This window comes from Zootermopsis nevadensis, unplaced genomic scaffold, assembly GCF_977971745.1.
Source record: "Zootermopsis nevadensis isolate Lab colony 2312 unplaced genomic scaffold, Znev_1.0 Znev_ptg000012l, whole genome shotgun sequence".
Taxonomy (NCBI): Eukaryota; Metazoa; Arthropoda; class Insecta; order Blattodea; family Termopsidae; genus Zootermopsis; species Zootermopsis nevadensis.
In genome coordinates, this window is record NW_028259144.1 from 5,388,546 (window position 1) to 5,408,819 (window position 20,274).

The 20,274-nt window shown below is 39.3% G+C and overlaps 2 protein-coding genes across 3 annotated transcripts in view; both read right to left on the bottom strand.

Annotated features, from left to right (window-relative positions):
• Positions 1 to 20,274, bottom strand: part of Root (ciliary rootlet coiled-coil, rootletin) — a 90,904-nt gene that overhangs the window by 46,698 nt on the left and 23,932 nt on the right. The window contains exon 1 of one of the 2 annotated variants that reach the window (XM_087347725.1): positions 1,491 to 1,507. The exons of the other annotated variant lie outside the window; for it this stretch is intronic. The gene's annotated coding sequence lies outside the window, so the exon portion shown is untranslated. Of the gene's footprint in view, positions 1 to 1,490; positions 1,508 to 20,274 lie in introns of those variants that run through there. 2 annotated transcript variants of the gene reach the window in all.
• Positions 15,628 to 18,856, bottom strand: LOC110828801 (uncharacterized). The gene has a single exon (XM_022061832.2). The coding sequence runs from the start codon at positions 18,757 to 18,759 to the stop codon at positions 16,981 to 16,983; it is 1,779 nt and encodes a 592-aa protein (XP_021917524.2). The 5' UTR covers positions 18,760 to 18,856; the 3' UTR covers positions 15,628 to 16,980.

Genomic DNA, 20,274 nt, shown 5'->3' on the forward strand with positions numbered 1-20,274 from the left:
TCTCTACAGAGGAATTCCGGGACGGCAGTTTTAAACAGGCCACAGCAGCCTCCTTCCAAATTTTTACCCACCCACCACTCATTAATAATTTTCCTACGCTATATAGCCTATCTTATGGGGTTGAAATGATGCCAGTCATTCGTATCCAATATGTTAACGGCAAAACTCATCAGAGCTTGTAAGACTTGAGGTTCTCACAGCGGTGAGTATGAAGACTTCCGTCTTCTGGGTTGTTGCGCTGTGTAGTCTGGTCGATGTTTACCAACGTTTCAGAGGTCATACTGCCTCCATCATCAGGGCGATGAGTATGAAGATTTCTGTCTTCTGGGTTGTTGCGCTGTGTAGACTGGTCGATGTTTACCAACGTTTCAGAGGTCATACTGCCTCCATCATCAGGGCGATGAATGACCTCTGAAACGTTGGTTAACATCGACCAGACTACACAGCGCAACAACCCAGAAGACAGAAATCTTCATACTCATCGCCCTGATGACGGAGGCAGTATGACCTCTGAAACGTTGGTAAACATCTGCCAGACTACACAGCGCAACAACCCAGAAGACAGAAATCTTCACATTTTTAATCGCCCTGATGACGGAGGCAGTATGACCTCTGAAACGTTGGTAAACATCGACCAGACTACACAGCGCAACAACCCAGAAGACAGAAATCTTCATACTCATCGCCCTGATGATGGAGGCAGTATGACCTCTGAAACGTTGGTAAACATCTGCCAGACTACACAGCGCAACAACTCAGAAGACAGAAATCTTCATACTCTGATGACGGAGGCAGTATGACCCTGAAACGTTGGTTAACATCGACCAGTCTACACAGCGCAACAACCCAGAAGACAGAAATCTTCATATTTTTAATCTCCCTGATGACAGAGGCAGTATGACCTCTGAAACGTTGGTAAACATCGACCAGTCTACACAGCGCAACAACCCAGAAGACAGAAATCTTCATATTTTTAATCGCCCTGATGACGGAGGCAGTATGACCTCTGAAACGTTGGTAAACATCGACCAGTCTACACAGCGCAACAACCCAGAAGACAGAAATCTTCATATTTTTAATCGCCCTGATGACGGAGGCAGTATGACCTCTGAAATGTTGGTAAACATCGACCAGTCTACACAGCGCAACAACCCAGAAGACAGAAATCTTCATACTCTGATGACGGAGGCAGTATGACCTCTGAAATGTTGGTAAACATCGACCAGTCTACACAGCGCAACAACCCAGAAGACAGAAATCTTCATACTCTGATGACGGAGGCAGTATGACCTCTGAAACGTTGGTTAACATCGACCAGACTACACAGCGCAACAACCCAGAAGACGGAAATCTTCATTAGAGTTTCCTGGATTTGACTTCCTTAAAACAGCGAGTGACCAAGTACTTCGTCATTTAGCGCCCTCACTTCGCCGCTTAAAAATCCGAATGTTCTGCTGAGGACTTTGTGTACGTCGACAGGTTTCACTTACCCTCGGGACGGGGTGTGGAAGGCACTGCGATGCACTGGGCGTTGGGACGAACGACAGGGTACTACTGCTACTAGCAGCTTCTTGATGGGATTCCAACCCCAACTCCAGCCACCGGGGGAGGCAGAGAGGGGCACGCGACCGCGCGGGGAGACACGGCAGAAGTTCACGTGACCAGTTCATCATTACTGTTCCTGCCCTTGTTCTATTTTTTTTTTCCATTTTTATAAAACTTTTACAAACTTCATTTTTCTTCGAAGTTGTTCTCTAGATATTACATAGTTTTGTGCACACTTCTTGTAGCGTTGTTTTCAATTCACTCACGACATGGAAAAGAGTTGTAAGTCACGAGGTCTCTGGCCCCTGTTAAAATTCGTCTACCCTTTTTAAGAAGTTTTCCGGAAGCCAATCATTTTCACACTGTCATCTGCATTAAGGCCAAGTAAATTCTCAGCTAAAATGAAACTGTCGTCAAAACTAAACGAAGAATTAAGTACTCAGAAAACTAAGCAATATTATAGATTAGGGAACTAGAGCTCACGTGGTTGGGATAGTAGAATACAAAATTGATGCTGTCATAGAAATACGACAGAGTAGATAAGACCTAGACTGACAGACTATAGATCAAGAAGAAAGAGGTTTGAACTACAGACCTCGAGGAAAGACATCTATAGGAAGACCAAAAATGAGATGGTTTGACCAGACTGCGTAATATTTTAACGGGTCTAACGGGCGCAAATCTTGTAAAGAATAATAAAATTAATACTAAAAGGAGGGGAAAAAATTTAAACATTAAATCGTATTAAAAGTAACAAACATGTTTATTTTACCGAACGTTGAGGCCGAGTGCTTCGTATTCCGAAAGTCCCGGCTTCAAAACTCGGACCGGAGACCAACTATCCTAACCCAGATGTTTAATGGCTGTACCCCAGTCCTTCCAGGCAAATGATGGGGTCGTACCTTAAAATATGTCACGGCCGCTTCCATCCATATCTCTTCCTAACTCGTTATCCATTACATCATTACATCCTCCTTCCATATCTTTCTCAATTCATTATCATTTTTTCCATTCGACGTTACACGGTCTGAACTAGTGATATCGATGAAAAATAAACCATGAATTAATAAATAAATGTTTTACAATCTTTGCCCACGTTAAAATGAAGTAGACTGCAACCCACAACGCATCTACTCTGTTGAAACAGAATTACGATGTTACATAAAGCCTAGATTCCGAAGCTGTGTCGGCAAGATTCAGGTCGATCCTAATGACAATTTGACGACGTTACCGGAGACGCTTCGACTTGGCACGCACGAATGCATTTACGTAATCAGTCCAATTGACAACCTCAGACCATACAATTCATTTTCACGAGGAAAGCAATGCACGAAACTATTAGCCCTGATGCTTATAGTTTTGCATTTATAAAAGCAACAGCTTGAATTATTCGCGCTTTCTTACAAATCTGTGTTCGGGTTATGGGTAAATCTTCCTCTTATTATTTATACGGTAAGCCATTTATATTCTTTAGGTGGGGCAGGAAGATGAAACCCGGGCAAAATATGAAAACGGAAAGAAATTTTACGGAGCTAGTGGAATATCTGTTCACGTTTCAACAGGAAATATGGAATTGCAAAGAAAACAGTTGAAAGATCCCTTCCGTAATTCCGAGCAGCTGCCATCACGACCTTCAAACAGTTCCAGAAGCTAGTTTCGGGAAACACAATTACCAACACCACCCACAACGTCGTGAAAGGCCAAGAGAATCTTTAACTTCATTCAACCACACTTTAAAGTTGAATTTTGTCTATAATACGTATTTTAGAATTCATTCCGTACCGCAAAGAAAACACAACTATTCATCATTACTTAGATCAACTTGTTAGAGCTGTTTAAGGAAAGATTCTCGCTGTTTACAGCAAGAATCTTAAGAAATCTATAAATATCAAAGGCAGATTTATTGACTGTTAAAGCAAGTGGCACTTATAGTTGCCACTGAGTCTTAAATATCAGAATGCTATTGTGTCTTTTTCTTTCGGGCACCGCTCTTTCCGTGGTCTACAGGCATCAAATATCGTGCGTTTGGTACGAATTCATTTGGCCAAGCAAATCCCCGATTTTATAAACGCGAATGTCGTCAGAATATTCACAAAAAATCCCGCCACTGAACAACACCCTCAGCATTTAATTCTAATAACTAACTAACTAACTAGATGGCTTACCGAACCCGAAGGTTCATCACCGAATTAACCAAAGCCCTCCACCGATCCCTGTCCTGGACCAACAAAATCCAGTTTCCTTCAACTCCTATCTCCCATAGATCCCGCCTGAGATTATCCTCCCATCTACGTCTAGGTCTCCCCAGCGGTTTCTTCCCTTCAGGTTTCCCAACCAGTACCCGGTGCACACCTCTTGTCCCATCCATGCGCGCTACATGTCCCGCCCATCTCACTCTTCTCGACTTAATCACCCTCACAATACTGGGGGAGCAGTACAGATTTTTAAGCTCGTCATTGTGCAGTTTTCTCCACGCCCCATCGTCTTCCCTCTTAGGCCCAAATATCCTCCTCAACACCCGATTCTCAAACACCTGCAATCTGTGTTCCTCCCTCTGAGTGAGAGACCATGTTTCGCACCCATACAAAACAACAGGCAAGATTATTGTTTTGTATACTTTCATTTAATTCTAATGCATAACTAATCTAATAGCTCATAATAAAACAAGTTATCAACAGCTATCTAAAAATAGAATCATCGTACAAAAAATTAGTAAGTTAAACAGAAATGTATCTCCTTAACCATATCACGCATATTTATTTTGCATTTAAATTTTAAAATATCGTATTTATTGTGGATAAACCTTTCGTTCCAAAGTTACTTTGCCTGTCGTAGTAAATGGGAATTATAATTCCAACTTTAAATTTTTCGTAAAGAAGTTTGCGGAAAAATATACATCCCACCATCCAATGTTCTGAAACCTAATCACAACAGGGCAACAGTAACATGCTCTAGAAGAAATTATACTACTAAAATTTGTGTAAAGTTATTTTAATTTTCGGTTTCATTCGTTCAACCTATTCATAGTATCGAATGACTAGTGCATACGTGCAAGGTTTAAGCCAATTAATTGTTAAATTAACCAACCGAATATATAGTAACACAATTATACTATCCTATGTCCGTGTCGGTCGGCGTTTTTTCTGTCGGGATAAGACAAGCGAACAATCTTACTAAGAGCTCAGTATTACAGGAGTAACCTGAATCACAGGAACTTCGCTGTACGACAAACATAATAATGACAGTTTTATCGAATCAGCTTCGAACTTTCACTCTCAATCAACATTTCCCACGTAAAAACTAATAAACTTCTGGAAGATTCCACAGAATTCTTACACGTTGTTTGAGTTGTCTCAAACCACAGACTAGTTCGAAGGAAGAACTCACAACCAGTTAACGATATTATTGATTACATCGACGACAATAGCCTCTCGTTGCCCACGCCTCTAATACTAGATCCACCAACTGGAGCTATTAGACTGAAATTTGCAAGATTGAACTTTGGAGACTTCTTAATTTCTCGTTTCTCTAATATATTGGAAGTCCATTGTGAAATGTTTAAATTAAGAAGCGTTCAGTAATACATGACAATACAATTAATTTATTAATAAATAAACTAAGTAACTTATTTATTGGGATTCTATTAGAGTCCATTCTTTCAATGTGATCTTTCCAATTGGCACGATAATTCTGAATAAATTTAGAGACTGGTTCAAATCCTATAAATACTAGTTATGTTTGTTCGTAAATGCATTTCCTTAGCACGTGTTCGTCTGATGTATAAGATTATCTCTATAATGAAATTATGAGAACGTGTCAAACGACTGTCCGAGATCACTGCGAGTAAATATTATTAATTTCAAGCAGAACTGTTATGAAATAATTTCAAATGATTGATATAAATGACCAAATTCAATGTTCATTAAGTACATTTTTATCTTAAGTCTTTTTCTAGAACTACCAATCCACTTTAATGCTAGGGATAATGGCTTTGTTATGAGACCGTACTTGGAACGTAAAAACACTGAAGTCTGCCTTTCCTTTATTTGTATTTTGATATTCAGAGCGACGTCTCCCCAGGAGTTGGCGTGAGTTCAAACCCAGCTCGGGACATGAATATGGATCCGCGAATTCCAGTCCTGTCCACTGATAGTGGCAATACAGCCAGTCTTAATGCATGTCTACAGAAGAATTTATAAAACAAGTGTAACAACGAGTAACACTCAGTTGAGCTGCATTTGACTGTCTTCTTGAGTGTTTTCGAGGTCCTTGCTGTCTCTACCATCGCCCTGATGATAGCGGCAGGAAGGACCTCTGAAACGTCGGTAAACTTCTACCAGACTACACGGCGCAACAACCCAGAAGACAGCCATATTCGATGTAAATGTTGGAAAAAGATTCGACGCAGAATTCCTCGATCGAGTAAAAAGTTGTCCTACAAGAAACGGAACATTCCAAAACGGCAACTTGTCACAGAGAATCAAAAACTTAAAATTGAGACCGTAATTCAAATAACGCTCACATATCCCTCGATTTATGAACTCCAGATTTATGAATTTTCGCTATAACGAAGAACCAGCCTTCCTCCGAGACACAACCGCTTCGAACGTAACTTGTTCTGATGTTCATATGGCAAATAAGCTATAGAAACGTTTGGTTTGACAGCTCTGTATTGCTTTACATGGTTAAAATAGGCATAAACTATCATAAAAAGCAACGCTGTTCTTATTTCTACGATTAGTCTTTTCAGCATTCAAACATATGTGGGAACGGAGCAACGTGATCGAATGGTTAGCACTCCTGCTTCGTATACGGAAGTCCCAGGCTCAAAATTCGTCCCAGAGACCGGGTATTCTGACAGGTTTTTGGTAGTTTCCCTCAGTCCATTCAGAAAAATGTCTGGATAGTGCCGTAAGTTAGGCTACGACCTCCTCTTTCCACAACCTACCCAGTTCATTATTCACTATTATCCTCTGATTCGACACTATATTGTCTGAGATACTGGAATAACGTCGTTAAATAAATATATAACATATGGGAAGAATAGTGGATGATTTTTTTCTGGAATCGGAAACCAGTCAGAATTTAATTGAATAAAAATTTCCTTGGATATTATCCATCATCTAGTAAATATAAAACGTAAAACGACGTTTCGGAGATTGGACTCTATCTCCGTCTTCAGGTTCCTACACAGTTGGGCCCACTAGATAGAGCTAATCCCTATCTCCGGAGATAGGGATTAGTCCCATCTCCGAAACGTCGTTTTACGTTTTATATTTACTAGACGATGGATAATATCCAAGGAAATTTTTATTCAATTGACTCTTCACCATCGTCAAGAAGTTTTAGATTTGATATCAGTCAGAATTTATTTTACGTTGAAATTAATGAAGAATTTATTTTCGAATTTTCACCTTAGGAAGGAATTATCAGTACATTCGTAAATCGAGGGATGGGTGTATTGGTAAGTAGGCCTATGTAATACAACTCTAAATGCTTTAATGCAAAAACTGACAAACACACAGGACAAGACAGCGATGAAGCTATTGACCGCTCCTTTCCAGTTCACAGCACCTAATAATTCTTCCATCTTCTTCTACAGGCAATTACTTTTTAAGCAGATACAGTGTTGTTAAACAGCCTTAAACTCAATAACCATTTGTCTTAACTACAAGATACTAATGTATTCGTTTGTTGCTACCGACAAGAATATAGAGGACCTCTGACCTTTGATATCGCATTTAAGCAGGCCACGGTACTTCAGGAAACATGTTGATGACGGTAGAGTTCAAGGTGAAGTTCAGCACGAGTGAAACTAGAGGACAAAAACAACAGAAATGGCTGAGTTTGGTCGTTCTTATGTCCTTGGATGTTTACGCAGATGTTTATTCTTTCTCGTTAATCAGACGACAGTGAAATCTGCAGGCAACGGTTGCAAAGGTTCTTAAGAAGACGTCTGTCTTCTGGGTTGTTGCACCGTGTAGTCTGCGCTATGTTTCAGAGGTCCTTTCTGTCCTCATCATCAGGCCGATCGTCCTGACGTCAGAGGCCAGCATATCTATCCGAAACGTTGGTATCTACCTACGGCGTTGCTACCAAATAGACCAACATCGATATCCTCGCCGTCGTGAGAATCTCAGATCTCACCATTCAACTACTTTACTAAATGACGTAACAAGCATCTGAGAACACGCCTTGTTCGCCTTACACCTGATTTCGTGACATAATTGCTTGTACTGTGTAATTAATGTTCCGGCGAAGTTACGATAACAGCAGAGGCTCGCACGATACGTGAGGTGTAACCTGTTGTGCTAAGGATGCTCTGTTAAAGGACACGAACAACGTGGGTCATCAGCTGACAGGAGCTCTAGTCTCTGGCGCCAGAAACACTTGCATTACATCTATTACGAGGGTCATGCCCCTACCTAGGGCCAGAAAATCTGATCATATCGAGAGGTAATGTCACTCACTTCCAAAATATAGAAAAATGGCGGTTTTAACATTACAACTAGTGTGGAGGTAATGTTACTACTCGCGAATATTTCCAGAAGAAACAAAATTCAAAAGGGCAAGAAACCCGGTTGATTTCATATTCTCACTGCGTGGAGTACGAAGTTGTCTGTGTTGTGCCATTTAGACTGTTATAACTCCAATTCATAGGTGCATGCTGCCTCCATCATCAGGACGACTGCCCTGTACAGCGCAAGATCTCAGAAAACAGCCATCTTCACGAACAAAATACTTTGTAACAGATTAATATTAAGTCACAGAGGAATACATTTGGAAAATATGTGTTTTAGAAAATATATCCTTTCCAGTTTTATTATGTTTTGCACTCGAAATGCTTGCTTTGAATATAATTCTTCTTCTATGGCGCAACAGCCCGAAGGCGAGCCTTGGCCTCCTCCCATGTGGGAGGTTTCTGTCTTTGAAGAGTGCATTTATGAGTAGTGAGTCCATCGAAGATGGTTCGCTCATTGACGGTCAGACGCAGGGCTAACAACCATTTAGCATTGTTCGTCCCCGGAAGAAGACGAAATGTTTGGAATCACATAAATTATGTTCAGGGGACTTGAAAATAGATCTTTAGGAAACAGGTCGTGAGGATGGAAGCCGCTCAGAACCGGATAAGAGATATTGTTGAACTGGAACTTCGTGTAATGTAAGTTAAGTTAGACGAATCATAAACAAAATAAAATTCGCTCAGGAGCTCTTGGTGCCACCAATAGAATACTAAATTTTGCTGGAGCCGGCTGGGGCTCTCCCCCGGGGTCAGGACACAGTAGACCCTCCCGCTCCGTGTTACCTGCCGCCTAGCACTCACTCACAGTCAATATGAGGCCCCGCCTGGGACTGAGACATCTGTCGCATCACTCACTCCCTGAAATACCTGGAGCGGAGAACTGAGAAAAACGCCTAACCTGATTAGTATAACTTACGGAAATTAAATCAAGAATTAGATTAACAATACAGGTAGGACGCGCAGGAATACAAGAATATACAGTATCTTCCCATCAAGAAATAGTCCAAGTGTAGGCTATTTATAATGGCGCAAATACTTTTGATAGATATTTGATGTGACAAAGTTTGTTACACTGACCCCAATATCATTAAGCCTATTAATGTTATATAAACTCTCGTCCCTCAAACGTCGGTTTCAAAATGTCTTCTCTCCTTACTTCTGTATTAAAATTCTCTCATAATATTTTTACGTTGTAGGAATTTAGTCGAATACACTCTCCCTTTTCTAATATAATTTATCCTCTTTATCGTGAGCTTTATTCTCGTTTTAGGCATGCACGTCCATAACAATAACTGAATATTAAAAATTATCTCCAACGATATTTCGTCATATCAAATCTAAAACTTCTTGACGATGGTGAAGAGTCAATTGAATAAAAATTTTCTTGGATAATATCCATCGTCTAGTAAATATAAAACGTAAAACGACGTTTCGGAGATGGGACTCTATCTCCGTCTTCAGGTTCCTACACTTTCACTTTTTTACTTTGTCCGGAGATAGGGATTAGCTCTATCTAGTGGGCCCAACTGTGTAGGAACCTGAAGACGGAGATAGAGTCCCATCTCCGAAACGTCGTTTTAAGTTTTATATTTACTAGACGATGGATAATATCCAAGGAAATTTTTATTCGATATTTCGTCAGTAAAATTCCCTGACGTGTTAACTTCTCGCATGATTCCCTTCCGTACGAAAAGCATGTCATTTCGTGATCAGAATTCCTTTTTCCAAAGAACGCGAATGATAGTCTTTTGTTTTATCTTCTGTCCTACCTCTCCTCATACAAGCATACTCTACATCTATCCTGGTAGTGTGATGATGCCAACTTGCCTGAGTCAATGCCTAACCTGAGACCCGAACATGACCAGTGGTAAACAGACTTTCTGGCACGGATAACACAACCCCGATTGTACAACACTTCTAATACCTAATCTCTGACGTCGATATTCATTTATGGGCATTTAAGTATCAATATTATTCGAATACATGGCGTACTATGGTAACTTAACATTTCCGAATAAATATTTTTAGTTTGTAGCTTAAGTGCGTCATGTTTGTGTTGAAATCGAATATATATTTATTATCGCAGTCTATACACAAACGTATTTAAAATGTTGTTGTTAAAATTTATATAACACTATAACATCTGTAGTATAAAATATTACAATAAGTTATATTATAAAAGCGCCATAATATAACATAATATAACTTATTGTAATATTTTATACTACAGATGTTATATGTTATATAAATTTTAACAACAACATTTTAAATACGTTTGTGTATAGACTGCGATAATAAATATATATTAAATATTTTTAGATAAAATAAAATTGATTATTAGTTTTCAAAGACAGTACCAGGATGGGTTCTTGGCTACCGGGTCCAACGAAGAAACTATGGCCTGATCTGTAAAGTTCATCTGTGACCGCTATATTCGGACTGTTTGCTAATCAACTGTGTAATACGGTTACTTATGACATGTGGCATCTCTCTAGACGTGACATGCTCTTTACCCGTGATGCCTAAGACCAAAGTCAGGCAGATACCAAACAGGCAAGGGGATTCAGTTCACTTCGCACTGTCAATCTTCTCTAGGATATGGTAATTTTCCAAAGCGAGACGTCATGTGACCAACATGCCAAGACCAGAGTTCAGACAAATCGTAAAGTTGAAAAGTACACGTACATTTTACATATTTATGGTTTATTTAACGACGCTGTCAGTAGCTCAGATAATCCAGCGTCGAATGACAGGGTAATTAATGAATAATGAAGTTAAAGTGATATGGAAGGAAGGGATCGTGGCCTACTTGAGGTAAGAATATGTGAAATTCCCTGGAAGGCCACGAAAATTCTGAGACAAACCTTGCCCCTGAGGTAGATAGTGCAGCAGCTATTTCTGAAATACATTTCGTTCTTTTAATATGTGTTACATGCATTATACAGATTTATTGTGAGGCATTATTATATATTTTACATCAGCGTCTTTCGAAAAATATATGATATTCCTAGAATGGCGGTTTTCTGAAGTTCCCTAATGTCGTGTTCGCCCGGGATGTTGGCGAAATATTTTTTGAGTGATATTATTATTATTATTATTATCCTATCTATTTACCACTTCATGGGGTATGTACTTCCATGTACCCGAGACAGACCTTGTCCCTAAGGTACATAGGGCAGCAGCTATTTCCGGGATACATATTGTTTTTATAAAGTGCCACATGTATTATATAATTTTATTTTATGAAAGCGTCTTTCGGATGATTTATTATTATTATTATTATTATTGTTAATATTATTGTTTATGCTTACTAGTCACCTTTGTGAGTTAAACTTTACTAAAGCTATCCCACTTATAGATAATTAGATCTTTTTGTATTTGTATTTATTAATTTTGTCTTGTGCTGTATCTGTAATTGGCTGACTCACTTCAATTTAATTAAATTCATTTTAATAACAATAGTAATAATAATAATTTATTGTAACGGATTTTAAATTAAACTGTTTTCTTGGCTGATTAAAAGACGCTTTAAAAAATATAGAGATTGAAAATGTTTGTCATCCTTGAACAAACTTTTTCGCTTTCTGGTGCCAAATTTACAATCAAATTCATTTTATAAGAAATTATGTCAGCCTCAGTAATGTCTGGTGGACATAACAAGACAGGCCAATTTTAAACGAAAGTTTAAAGAGTTCAACATTTTTTAGTAAAATCCTCTAAGATAAATATAATTAAAATCAGTCTGTCCGTTCTAGAGCTGATTCATGCGTACCGTACAAGGAGTTAAAACTTTGACAAGAGAAGACGAAATTATTTAAAAACATCATTCCTCACCCCAAAAACAAACTCTGTGTGGAAACTGCAAAGTTATTGGTACATACATAATGTTTAATTTAATCCACAATCCTAACAGCTACACGCGAATCCTTTCACAAACAGAACGATGAAACCAATGACAAAATTGAATTCTTGCATGCGTATGCAGATGATGAAATTTCTGTGAACCGACATTTTGTTATTCGAGAATGAACACATGTTCTGATCGTTAGAATATGGATATACTTTCTCCATATTCTAATCTAAAGATGGAGGCAGTGGGTATATATCATCCGAAACGTTGGTAACAGCCTACAAAACTACACGAGGTCACATCTAAGAAGACTACAATCTGAACTCTCTTGCAAGAAGTTCTTGGATCGATTCTTCATTCCAAAACGTACTCAATGTTTTGATATTGTTATTACCAGGTATATAGATATTCAAAACATCCACGAACACGCTATTGGTTGGATATTATCTGAGTCCAAACTACTTTCTATCTCCCGAGGTGGAAGGTCAGACGGAATAACGAGACGTAGACTGTTCAAGGACAGTTTTAATTGGAAGACTTTAGAACCGTAATCTAATCACTAGGGAAGTTCTCTATTTTCTCTATTAATCAATGAACAGATCATGACATAAAAGTGCATTCAAGACAGTCACTGGTGAGTCACAATGATTGACAGCAACAAATTACCACGACTTGTTGACACTTAACATCGTTACGAGAAAAAAATATGACTGCATTTAATTTAAATTTATTCGGTTATTTTACATATGTAAACTGCGCACATACAGTTATGCAGACACGTGGAGAGGAGACGGCATAATGTCTTTAAATCCTGCATTCAGTGCGCACGCCGTATTAATCTCAGCGTAACTGTAAACCACTCCATCGTACCGCTATCGCTCTAGCACGCCACGTTGGTTTCAGCGAACCTTCATGCACGTCGTGGATGAACGTTCTTTTTCTCTTAACATTCCTTGGACCCACAGCCCTATTCGAGCCCTGGCTGAGGGCTTCTGACCTTATTCAGATAGTCGGTAAAACTCCTTGGATGGGGGATCAGACCACAGTAAGATATCTACCAACAAAGGACAAGTAACTTCTACGTAGCAGAGTATCTGAGTCGCTAACAGTACTCCCAGCTAGTCGAAAACTTCTGTGCCTCTAATGAAACCCGAAGCTGTGTTCAGAGGAGCTCACCATTTGGTCTTTATCCTGAACCATATTACACCCGCAATCTAGTGTTTTTCTCTTAACGTGAGAGACCGAGTTTTATACCCACACATAACGACAAGAAAAATCATAGCTTTGTCTATTTTAATCTTTACGTTTTTAGAAAGCAATTACCAAACATCGTAGTTGTGTGGTTAACACTCCTTCCACATATTCAGGTGGTTCTAGGTTCAAATCTTGGCTCGGAGACTGGCTATCCTGGCTGAAATTTTTCGTGATTTCCCTCTGTTTATTATTATTTAGTGTTCTGTCTGCCGATAGGTCCATATGAACAGGATCCTTCCATCCTTTTCTCGGACTTGGACCTGTTCATATACGTTCTTGGCAGATGATCCAGAAGTGGTTTGCCATTGCCTTCTTCTGTGTGTGAATGGAGTAATTGTTGGGATGCCACGGAGAAACCGGGGAAGCCCCCGGAGGAAAACTCCGTGTTGCCTAGACTACGGCCTTGCCCATCACAAGTTATAAATTCGGGCACCGCCGGGAATCGAACCCGAGACCCCAGGATTACAAGGCCAGCGTTCTAACCGCTAGACCACCGTGGCCATCATTTATTTATTTAGTGTTCTGTCTGACGACAGGTCCATATGAACAGGATCCTTCCACCCTTTTCTCGGACTGGGACCTGTTCATATACGTTCTTGGCAGATGATCCAGAAGTGGTTTGCCATTGCCTTCTTCTGTGTATGAATGGAGTAATTGTTGGGATGCCACGGAGGAAAACTCCGTGTTGCCTAGATCACGGCCTTGCCCAACACAAGTTATAAATTCGGGCACCGCCGGGAATCGAACCCGAGAGACCCCAGGATTACAAGGCCAGCGTTCTAACCGCTAGACCACCGTGGCTGTTTCCCTCTGTATCCCCTGGAAATTCCGGCTTCAAGTAAAGTAGGTGTTAAATCTTTCCCAAATAAAATTAACAAGAAGTCCTGACACGTATATGCATGAGATAAAGCAGCAGCGACGTCAGTTTTACGAAAATCTGACACTCGGTTGTTTGGAAATATAAACAATGTTAGACTTAACGTGAACATGAGACTGTACAAGCCAAAGAAAAGGATGACCAATAACAAAATTTGCACGGACGTATGGTCAGCAAGTTTCGTGTCATGATCACATCCTCTGCCTTGTTTTGTAGATGAAATTACATAAATTGAGCAATTGAAATGTCACAGTCAACTGTACAAAGAAACGAACATATTCATCGTGGCAGAATTTATAAACAAATAATCTTCAGAAACTTGCTTATAAATAGTCTATACTTCCGTGTAGGGTTTGTCGGTTTTTTAAAAATCGGGTTTAAAAACAGGTTTTTAAAATTTAAAAAATCGGTTTTAGATACTAGAATTAATATTTAAAAATTAATTAATTAATTCATTAAAAACGTTAACATTTTGACTTGAAATCGTCTCGGTTATAAGCATATTGTAGTAAAACTTATCTTCATGAGTCAGGTGAATATTTGACATGCAAATCCACAAAAATCAATTCATATATTTCTTGAGGAACTTGAAGAAATAATATCAAATACGAAGACACTGAAGGCCGAATTTTCAGTATTTGAGGCAACCAATAATAGAACAAATAATTTAGATTTATTATTTGATGCCCTAAAAACGATAAAACCAAGTTCAGTAGCCAATGAGAGAGTATTTTCTATTTCAGGCAATTTTGTATCTAGAATAAGAACAAGATTAAGTAATAGTTCAGTGGACTTTTTTTTTTGAAATCATATTTCCTGAAGAAAAATACTAAATGAAATAAAAATTTATATTTTGTACAGATTTTAGTTGTTTTAGTTTTTTATTTGGTTTTGTATGGAGTATATTTTATTTTGTTATATTTTTGTAGTTCCATAAATATTAAATAAACTGATTTTTTTTAAAATGATTATAAATATTTTTTACTGTTTTAATTATATTTTGTTTTTCATAAAATTCGAAAACCGGTTTAACCGGGTTTTTTTAAATACTGGAATTCGAAAACCGGTTTTTTCAAAAGTCGATTTCTGTATAAACCCTACTGCCGTGTCCATATTCATAAGGAATGTTTGTGTGGTGACATTCAAACCAAAATCTTGCCTTGGCGGTATTGATTAAGCAAACATCAAAATAACAATAAAGACAAACAAATATACGTAAAAGGCGAAACACTAGGCGGAGAGTTAAGTAAGTAGGCCTAGACACAGAAGAATAGAGAGAGAGAGAGAGAGAGAGAGAGAGAGAGAGAGAGAGAGAGAGGAAACGACGACGAAGAAAATTGCCGGTGACTGGAACGAAATCTGATATCATAAAGCCGATTACGTCAGCCATTTTTGTATCATTCATTATAACAGCCGGAGGCAAGACTGTATTCTCGTTACAGATATTATAATTGTTTAATATAGAACGTGTTGGAAAAATTATAAATCAACTACAACATTATTTTAATACAAGCATAATACTCACGATAGAATATTCCTGGTTAGGTCGTAAGATACTGTAAACATTTCAAAAATACATTTAACCTTCCACTGAACTTTTATTAACTATAAAAAGGTTTTGTAACTTAACCTGCTAATAAAAACTCACTCTTCTTGTAAACAGAAAATGATAAATTACAATCGCAACCCTCTTATTCTCATACTAATATACATTACTTTAAACATACTAATCTCAAATAAATGCATGAAGAACATAACACTATAAAACAGAACCAGTCGAATACCGAAATTCCTCGATTTTAAGACGCTATCGATTGTAAGACGCTATCGATTTTAACACACACCCTTTAAATACAAATAGGGTCACTAGAAGAAAGACTCTTATATCGATTCTTAGACGCCACCAAATGTAAAACGCACCTTTTTAGTGTGAAACAAGTGCGTTTTAAAATCGAGAAAACACGGCAACAAACGAGAAACACAGGTTTTTATAATTGTGTGAATGTTACTGTGAACAGGTTTCAATACAAAATGCGCAATTTCATTTGAGAGAAACTGCTTTCTGCCCTCCTTCCTCGTCATTTGTTACAGGCAAATTTAAGTCATAGCTTCCTCTAATTTGAGCAATTTTCTAAATCACATTCAGACAGGAGTTAGCGGGATCATTCCATATTGAAACCTCCACGATAAAGTTGCTTAACTAATGTCTATTGAAACTAATCATATAAATTCGTAATGTTTCAAAACGTCGTAAATCCCATTTGCAATAGCTTCAGAGGGCGGTTAATATACCGGATGCGCTGTCAGAATCACTTCGTGGCCAAGTGATGTTAAATTGGCAGTGTTAAGATCTAAATATTCACTAGATTGAGGTGATACCCGAATTTAACACTCCAAGTATCCCTTGCAAGATTGCATTTCTTATTTTGGGAATTTCTGTGTTACGAAATTCTTTGTCCTTTGTCAGACAACAATTTAACTCTACAGAAACATAGGCAGATATTGTTCTTCACAAATTATTTTCCCATCTGAAATGAGAGAAAGCTAGTGTGACGATAGATTTCGAGACTAAAATTGTTTTATAAACTAGATAATGCATCAATGTTAAAATATGTGTTTTATAGAACATCTTCGCATTCTTTCGGTATATAGCCAAAAATGTTTGCGAATCTCAAAGATTCGCCAACGCATCAGACTTGTTCTCTGGAAGATCCCGGTTCGAGTGCCGGCCGAGGTACTGGCTACCGTGAGGTGTTCCGTGGTTTTTGCCCACACATGCCCCTTCCTCTCCAACCCCTTTCCATTCACTGTATATATAACCATCTTATCATCTCATTCAATGCCATTCAAGTTTTGATATTGACAGAACGTCATATGTCTCAAGGGGTTTGAGAAACACAGTTTTGAAAACGCTGTTTTGCGCTGTCTTGTTCAGTGCACAGGAGCTGCCATGGTCTTGTACTGGAAGCCGTTTCGTCCATTCCGTCCATAGTGCTCCTGTACAAAGGCCAGAACGTTCTTGAAGGGCAGCTGCAGGTGATAGTAAGCACAGTACGGCAGTGGGTCCCAGAACACGAACAGTGCCTCTCGTTTGTCGAGCACGGTTCCTATGAGGCGTCCCACAGCCTCCACACTCGGGTGTTTCAAAGTGTTCATGACAGCCTCGTGCATCCAGTATCTTCCCGAGTCAGCCACAAGAGGACCCGAGTTCTGACGACTGAAATGCCTACACGGCTTCCACACTATACGAGGGTGCACACTCGTGTAGCAGATGGAGGGCATGGACACCCCCACACGACAACTCACGGGCACCAACGTTTTATCAGCATCTGAAACCACAAACCGGAAGCTCACGTGCCCTGTCGCCTGCCGGAGAACTCTAATTTTGCTGAAGAAGTTCTTCAGCCAGTAGGAAATCTCTTGGTTCTCTACAGGCACCAATCCGCCGCTATCTTTATTCACGTGACACGTGACATTTGCCACGACCTGAGATTCCTTCACTGTGGTGCAAGTAAGGAAATGCTGACCTGGCACGTCCTGAATTATAACCCACGGCCTGTGCTCACTTATCTCATGAGGGATCTTGAATTCTTGACGGTGAACTGGCATTACAATTTTTAACTTGTCCCTGCATCCCCAAGGACCGACGCTCACCATCACGTGCCTTCCAGTTCGGAGCAGGCCGCTATTATAAAACTTCAAAACGTCGTCTTTCGATGAAACAGAATAGTGAGGTGGGGTTGGAATACCAACCCCCTGGCAAAGCTGCAGAACTTCCAAAATGTCATCCAATACCCAGATCTCTTTTACTCCTGGACAGAAGCATGAACATCCCAACAGCTCCAAGTGAGGTTTGGCAAGGGCGTCGTAGTAAGCAGTGGACGTAGCACTCACTGGGATGAAATATGACGCGTGTTCGCGTTCTACTATGTCACATATTGCCTTCACGTACTTTTGAGGATGATCTGCTGTAGGTCGAGGCACCGAGTAGAACTTCTCAACTGCTGTTGAAAATCTTGCAAGCCCAAACAAGCCTTCGATTTCAAAGACCACAACTCGAGCCCCTGCTGAGTAGAAATTTCGTGCAAGATGCAGTGCTTGGATGGTGCTACCACCACTTATAAGAACTGTGCGTTTCTTTCGCCCACGTTCAGATGCTGGGGTGTGTAGAATAGTCAGCAGCCATTTGATAAGCGTAAGGGGAAGCTGTATAGATTTCCAGAAGATCCAAAGCCAGGCGGAGATCCATAGCGTGGGTCCTAACAGAATGAACTGGCTCCAAATAAGGTAAGCTACAGTGGAGATGAGACGTCGGATGAACCTCAGAATTAACGCCGGGTACCATCCTATGACCCTAGTCAGACGAGGCTTTTCCTGATGCTGAGAAGCAAGTGGAGATGTCGGTCTACTGAAGGTGGGAGTACTTGCAATGTGATTCAGACGCTGTCGGACCGACGATATAGAAACGTGGCCAGATGAAAGGGTATGATGGAGACCTCTCTTTCGGATAGTTGGAGAATCAGGTACTGGCGAACACGAGCCTGGTGGGGTTGATATTGGAGAGTACGGCGACGGGGGAGAGGTGCTGTGCAGAGAGCTGCTACCACTGCCGCCGTCAATGTCTCTGCTGTATCCATCACCAGATGTCACTTCTCCTCCGCGCTGTGGCGATAATTTCTCGCTACTACACACCGGCATCGCATCACTCATTCACAAACGCCTCACTCTGTATACTAGATATTGTCCACTACAAATCAGAATGACAACTGAGGACCTGTTCGGTGCTGCCTGCCATCTTATGTGACCTACGGCTGTGACGCCCGCGTCTTATCTTATCCGTTTCAACGCAACTTTAGCCACGGGCTTTATACAGTATTGCGTTATTTGCACGAAGTGCATGAAACGATGCATAAAGGATAAATCGTGTCAGTCTCTCCATCCGTGTGGAGAAGCTCAGAAATTAGTAAATGGATTTCGATTAAATTTGTTCGTGAGGGAGAACACAAAGTCGTTTAATGAAATCAATTTTTTCTTGTAGGGACCTATTATGCACGAAACTCAAATGAAACCTCAGTCTAATAAATTTTTAAGAAGAAACAGGACGAATTATTGCAAAACATAAAATATATATTTCACTATCGTCCAAAAATTTCATCTGAAACATCTGTAGATGAAGTCGCCTATTAAGAAAACACAAAAAAAATATTTTACTCACGTATGCAACGTCATATTTGTGCTCCTGATCACCTTTGATATCAACAGGTATATCTTTAACAAAAAACAAGGCAATCTCCTTTGATATTTTACCTCATTGCCCTCAATATTAATATATTTCATAAGTAAATCTATTCTTGTAAAGCTTGAATTCGGTTAATTACTCGTCACAAAACGTGTTTCAAATCAGACGAGAAAACTGCTCATGAAATTGTAATTTATATCCTCCAAGAATGTTTTGTAAGGTTTTATTTTTAAATAATCAATAGAGTTATACCATGTAAAGAAAAGTTTAGTCCTGTGTTAGAACGACACCAATCAACATTAAATTCACGTGTCAACTTCTAGTGTAGATTAGAAACGTCAAATTAATTTAAAAAAAAACATTTCGGAGATAGAATATACGGTTGAATAGATGTAACCTCCCCATTTATCTTACATTACATAAACACCGTGCAAATAACGGATATAAATCAACATTAAATATTCAACTTGGAATACACTGGAACTTCGTAAGAGAAGATCTATCATTAAATAACACGAACATGGCGTGTGCATTGCAGTCAAACTAAAAATAACCAAATTTACAGGATTGTGTAGTTGCTTTTCTCGGAAATATTTACAAAAAAGAAAAGAAAAAAAGATCAGTGGGCACAAAAGTGTTGTTGTCTAATCTTGTTCCAATTGAGCAATGTATTTTCATGGGCTGTGATTATCGGTTAATGCTCCTACCACAGTCCGACAAGGCCATCACTTGAAATCGATTCATATGAATCTCGATCCTGCTTGTTTAACATAGATCCATTGAGAATACCGCTTAATGACGCATTGTCAGTTACTGAGGTACTGTCATATCAAAAGGCAGGCTGACATTGAATAATAAATTAAGAATGATATTGGACGAAGAGGTCGTGGCCTATTTTAAGATCCAAATCTAACATTTTCCTGACAAATGCTTGTCGCGTATAATCGTATATTTCATTCCAGAGAAAGTCACTCCTTATTCTAAAG

What these genes read in the sequence shown, in the direction of transcription:
- LOC110828801 (XM_022061832.2), bottom strand. Translation starts at nt 18,759, where the DNA reads ATGAGTGATGCGATGCCGGTGTGTAGTAGCGAGAAATTATCGCCACAG.